Here is a 6,000-nt window from a genome sequence, read left to right as displayed (position 1 = left end):
CTTTTATCTACAATAAACCTTCTCCACCATACCTAAGAGCAGTCATGTTCTTTCTGTTTTTTTATTTCTTTTTTTCATCAGAACTGAAATTACAGATGGTTGTGAGTTGCCATGTAGATGCTAGGAGTTGAACGCCAGGTCCTCTGCAAAAGCAGCTATTGTTCTAACCTATGAACCATCTCTCCAACTCCTGTATTTGTTTTTAATTTACCCCAACTGCAAGCATTTGTTTAAGTTAACTTAAATACTTTCTTCTGGAATAAAGCTGGGCATAAATGAAGTTACTTGAATGAAACATAGTGAAAACGAGCCATCTCTTTACCTCTAAAAATACCCAAAGCAAACTGCTACTTTTCACAGATTACTTCAGAGTCTGTGCAGTCTACATTAGTTATCAATATATACTCCTAATTCTAAAATAGAGAAATAACTAAGGTGGGGTTAAGGAAATTCTAGTACTCATGTGGATGTGTAAACACTTGATGAGATGATGTTTTTCCAAAACAAGACACACACACACACACATACACACACACACCTTAGTTTCTACTCTCCAAGTTGTGACAAAGCATATGCATGTTTGAGAAAGAATCCTGCAATTTAGTACACATGCTAGCACTAGATTCCTGGGTTTGAATCCCAGCTCTGATGTTTGCTTTGAGATGATTAACCCATTTCGTGTCTCAAATACTCTTATCCAGGTGTCTTACAGTGGTGCCTGCTTCCTAGGGCTTGCTGTAAGAATTAAATGAGATAACATTGTGTACGGCACCCTCAGACTATACGATCTCATTGCCAGCTATTAGTGGGATGTGAGCGAGGGAAGCCTTATGCTTTGGAAAAGCACCAGTTTGGGAACAGGTAAAGGCTTTGACCTGATCTCTTCAAATCTTCGCCTAGATCTTTTCCGTGGCTACTCTACCTACTGTCCTGTGATGACAATATTAAATGTTGGAAGGAAAGGTGACTTGTATGAAGCAGAATCTTGTGGATGCTGCAGACGCAGGATCAATGTGATGTATTTGGTTGGTTTCTTGAGGCAGGAGCTCCTGTAGTACAAGCTAGCCCCACTCCCCCCCCTTATGGAGCTGGATGACCTTGGGCTTTTGGATCTTCTGCCTCCATCTCCCAAGTGCAGGGATTACAAGCGCCTCATGCCCAGCAAATGTGATTTTATCCTCCAGGAACAGAGTGCAGGAGAGAAATGTTTAAATAACCACAAGATAAGAGGATTAAGCAATATAATAGAGCAATGAAGAGAAAAGCACTATAGAAAAGTGGTATCCAGAGTGTACGGAGAGTGCATGAAAGGGCTATAGAGGCAGAAACTGGGAGCATATAAAAATCTTATTATTGCTGACTGAGACCCACTTTGACTCGTTTCATCCAGGGCCACCTGGCGAATCAGCCACACTCACTGGTGACACATAAAGAGCCCCCGATGTGCAATGTTGATTATTTTTGTTTCCGACACACCTGGATTTCCAACATGGGTTTTCAGGTTCGCGGAATCATGAGGAATTGCTTGCAAAACCAGTGAATGAAGCCAAAGGAGGGGAAGGAAAAAAAAAAAAAAAAGCAGGGCGGGAAGAACGCAACCGCTAACCCTGCGGTAGCACCAGGCCCCAGAGAGCAGGGAAAGGGAAGGTCATTCGTGCCTACGCGGGCTCAGCGTGCGCTCTGCGCAGCAAGGCTGGCTCCGCCCGGCGCCTGCGCAGTCGCGACCGTTCGCCGCAGTGGTGTCGGAGGAGGGAGCGGTACCCGCGCGGCAGCCGCGGCCGAGGCGAGGGCCGGGCGCAGGAGCAGCAGGGCGGGGGACGTGGCGCGCCTGCGCGCGGCTGCCCGCGGCGGGGCGGCGGGGAGGGGTGACGCCGCGGGCGGGGCTGTCCGCGGCGCGGGCGAGCTTTGCGGAGCTGGGCGGTGCCGAGGAGGAGGAGAAGTGGGAGGAAGGAGGCGGAGGAGGCGGTGTCGGCCGGGGTCTGACGCGGCGCGGCTCTCGGGGCTCCGCCGGTTTTATTTATTTATTTGCAGCGGGCGCCGTCGGGCGTGTGCGCGCGCTCTCGCTGCTCGGCGGGGAGGGGGTGGGGGGAGGGCCCGCGCCCTGGGGGAGTTGGAGCCGGGGTCGGAGCGCCGCGTGACTCGGAGGTGAGAACGCGGAGCCGCCGCCGCCGCCGCCGCCGCCGCCGCCGAGGAGCCCTTGTTCCCGCTGTGGGGAGGAGAGTCTGGTGCCGACAAGATGGCGGACGGGGAGCTGAACGTGGACAGCCTCATCACCCGCCTGCTGGAGGGTGAGTGCGCCGCCCGCTCGCCTCCCCGCCGGCCCGGGGCACCTTCCCGCTCGAGCCGGGCCCGGGGACGGGTGCGGGAGCCCGGGGGCCCGAGCGCGGGCGGGCGGGGAGGCTGGGCCCAGGCCCGGGCCGATCGGCGGGTACAGCCTTCCCGGGAGGCGGCGGGGCTCCGCTGACCCTGCCGAAGGGGCGAGGATGCCTGCCGCTGGGCTTTGTGTGTCCGTGCAATGTGTGTTTCTCGGCTCTCTTTGTGCGCTGCCCTTGCCTGCCTCCGATTGGCGTTCCGGTAGTGAATTTTGTACGTGGATATATATTAAAAAAAAAAAAAAACAGAAAAACAAAAAACCTTCCCAGGAAGGCTCTCGGATCGTTTGCGTTTTTTACTGCATGCTCTAGAACTGATTGAGGAGAGGATGGGATGACTAGTTTACCATTTATTATCTGGCGTACAAAAAATATATATATAGTAAAAAAAAAAAATCTTGGATCGGGTTGGAATGTCCGTTAGAAATACGAAACGCCCGGATTCATGAAGGGATTGATTTGGGGGCTTAAATTTTTAACATGTTTGAGCCGAGTTTAATTTCTGCACAAACTTAGTAAACGTCTGTTGGAAAGCCATTCTTGGACTTAAAGAGTATTTTACAAGTCGTCCTCGCAGCATTTGAAGTTCCGGGCTCTCATGCTTTTATTGATTAGTTTTGTGTTGGTGCGAACATGAGGAGGAAAGAGAGGTGATGGAGAGGCCAGTTGTTAAATGTATTGATCCGTTGCGGGATACCTTTCAAAATTAAAAGCGGGTCTTGATCAAAAGAGCCCCTTTACTCCAAAATTTGCGTCGTCACGAGTTGTTTGGGGAGTAAGAGAGAACTGTGTTTTTGAACGATTAAGAGTCCTCTTTGTCGGACACCTAATGAATGCGTGTATGCTGCTTTTGTTTACTACAGCGAAGCAGTTTGTGTTTATGTTTACCAGAGGATTGTGTGAGGAGGGGTGACTTTTCTTCAACTAGAGTGCAACGTTGTTCCAGAAAACAAAAAAATGTCTGTATTTGCTCCAGATGTTAAAGCCCTCCAGTAGCCTTCAGACTGAGAAAGAAGCAGAAGTTTTACCAGGAACTCTTATTTACCTTTTCCTTTAGTATCAAGTTATTCCTGGGAGGCCCCCTGGTGCTTGCCGTGTTCACTACTCTGTGGTCTTTTAACTGATAGGAACATCTCGATGGGTCTGTGAAAAATTGGTTTCGGAAAAAAAAATTCTAATAGTGCATGGCTGGCTCTCTTAGGGAAATACGGTTATTTTAAATTTTTTATGTCTTATTAACGTCTTCAGAGCAGGGAGTTTAAGTCCACCGCTGTTTCCATGTACTTTGCAATTTAAATTTAAATCTGATTGTATCTCAGTTTATTCATATTTTTAATTTTTCATAAATACCTGATAGCAGACTCATGTATCTTAAGCCAATCAACTGTACCTTTATATGATTACAGATGCTTAAATGAGAGATGTAGAGAAAAGTGGGAAAGTAGCCAAATCTATGTTACTGTTAAATATTTGCTTCTAGCTTCAGTCACCACCACTCCCAACTCCCTCCTTTTTGAGTAAGAATTCTTGTCAAGATACATTGTTTTCTTTTTCTCGTATGGCAAGTGTTTACTGACTGCTCTGCCAGGCACCAGGGATCCAAAGATAAGACACAATCTCCTCAGTCAAGGAGCTCGGTATGAACAAGTGACTTTTCAGGGTTTTCGAGCCTTCCTCTCTTCCTGTGTTGAACATATTTATTAGTAGTTTTGTTACATTCTTGCTACTTAATTCAGTTGAAGAAAACTATTTACCTTGACATCCCTCTGTTACTCTGACATATTACCAGTCTCTCCCTTCCTCTCCAGATCTAGATCTGTTCAAATAATTGTCAAAGACTACTGAGTAATTTCAGTTTTTGTTTGTTTTTAAAGAGGTGTGTGCCAACACTGCTTGGCAGTCTACCTTGGTTTGCAGTGATGTTTGTCACATGCTAATATAACTCAAATTCAAGTGCTACTGTTTTTCAAAGTTGCATAGCAGAATAACTGTGGTTATATGTTTTGTGTGGGACCTAAATGAAAGAGAATATTAAAATTGGACCATAAAGCCCTGGTGTGGTGTAGAATGCCTGTAGGCAGGCAGATCTCTGTGAGTTCAAGACCAGCCTGGACAAAAAGTAAGTTCAGCCAAGGCTACACAGAGAAACCCTGTCTTGAAAAAACAAAAAACAAAACAAAAAAAGACCAGTAAAAGTACATAATTATAGTTAGAATACATTTACAAACACCTCTGTCATAGCAAGCTGCTACACTTAGTGGTGATTGTATTGAAAAACATGAATAGAATGTATGTTCTGTGCTCTAAGCACAAATATAATAGCCTTGTGAGAAAAAAGTTTGTGAGCTCAGTGTGTTCAGTCATTCCACAGTGTGCATACACAGTGCATAAAAACACTCTTGTACCTAAGAATATGCAGTGTTGTCTGTCAGTTAAGGTTTGCTTTGGCTGGACAAAAGATGTGGCTGGTACATGTCTTTAATCCCAGCACTCAGAAAGCAGAGGCAGGCAGATCTCTCTTAAATTCTAGGCCAGCAAAACACAGCACAACAAAAAAGCCTTGCTTTCATAAAAGTGTTTTTGCATTAAGGGTAAAATAAAAGTGACCAGGCACTAGTCCCATTTTAAAGTGTTTATGTTACAGTGCATTCCTTTAAAAATCTGATTACCAGTTAGGCACATGGACTTTTAGTGAGTACATTTTTTGAGTTACTTTGATATTATGATTGCACAGATTCTTTAGGACATTTAAATAAAAATACTGGTGCATTGTTTGGACTGTGTGCTTCTCCAGTATTATTTTCTTGGTTTAAGTTATACTGAAAACTGAAAAATAACTTTACTTTTTTATCACCTGTAGTAACCCTACTACAGTATTTTTATGACTCTTCATAAGTGATTATTTGAGTTAAGATTAGTTTCTGTGGGTAAGCTAGAAAGCCCAGTAAAAGTTTTTTGCTTAGTGTAGTTGTTCTGTAGGTATTTGAGGGGGAAATGAGAGTCAACTGGGGGCCTGAGGTCATATTACAAATGCTGAGTTTATTTTGGAAGAAGTCAAAGGACCAAGTAAGTAGAACCCTGAAATGATGCCCTTTGAGCTGGAAGATCCCCTAGAACTGGAATTAGTGATGGCTGTGAGCCACCTTGTGGGTGCTGAGAATCGAACCGAGGTCTTTTGTGAGAGCAGCAGTGCTCTTAACTGCTGAGCCATGGTTTCAGCCCAAACCTTACCTTTTAAAGGCAACTTTATTAGATGCAATTCACATGCCACATGGTTTGCCTATTGCTGCAGTGTTAGTCAGTGATTTTTAGTGTGTCCACAGCATTTTCAGCTATCACCACAGTCAGCTTTAGAATGTTCTCTCTCTCTCTCTCTCTCTCTCTGTCACACACACCCCTGTTTGTCCTTTATCTGTTTCTCCAAAGTCTGGGCTGTAGAGATCTGCCTTCTGTCGTTGTGGATTACCCTGTGTATGCACATTTTATGTGTACATAGTATGGTCTTCTGTGTGACTAGTTTCCCTCCCTCCCTCCCTCCCTCCCTTCCTTCCTTCCACAAAGTGTCACTGTAGCCTTGGCTGTCCCCAAACTCACAGAGATACTTCTTGTAAAAGCTCTGTGACTCTTA

General features: G+C 45.5%; 1 protein-coding gene across 1 annotated transcript in view; it reads left to right on the top strand.

Moving 5' to 3' along the window:
* Positions 1-1,833: 1,833 nt before the first annotated feature.
* Positions 1,834-6,000, top strand: part of Ppp1cb (protein phosphatase 1 catalytic subunit beta) — a 30,190-nt gene continuing 26,023 nt past the window's right edge. Inside the window, exon 1 of the mRNA XM_021647166.2 lies at positions 1,834-2,288. Within this exon, the coding sequence (XP_021502841.1) occupies positions 2,237-2,288 (52 nt within the window). The 5' untranslated portion in view covers positions 1,834-2,236. The remainder of the gene's footprint in view (positions 2,289-6,000) is intronic.

The sequence above is a fragment of the Meriones unguiculatus genome, chromosome 1 (assembly GCF_030254825.1).
Source record: "Meriones unguiculatus strain TT.TT164.6M chromosome 1, Bangor_MerUng_6.1, whole genome shotgun sequence".
In the NCBI taxonomy this organism is placed as follows: Eukaryota; Metazoa; Chordata; class Mammalia; order Rodentia; family Muridae; genus Meriones; species Meriones unguiculatus.
This window is presented reverse-complemented; position numbering and strand designations above follow the sequence as displayed.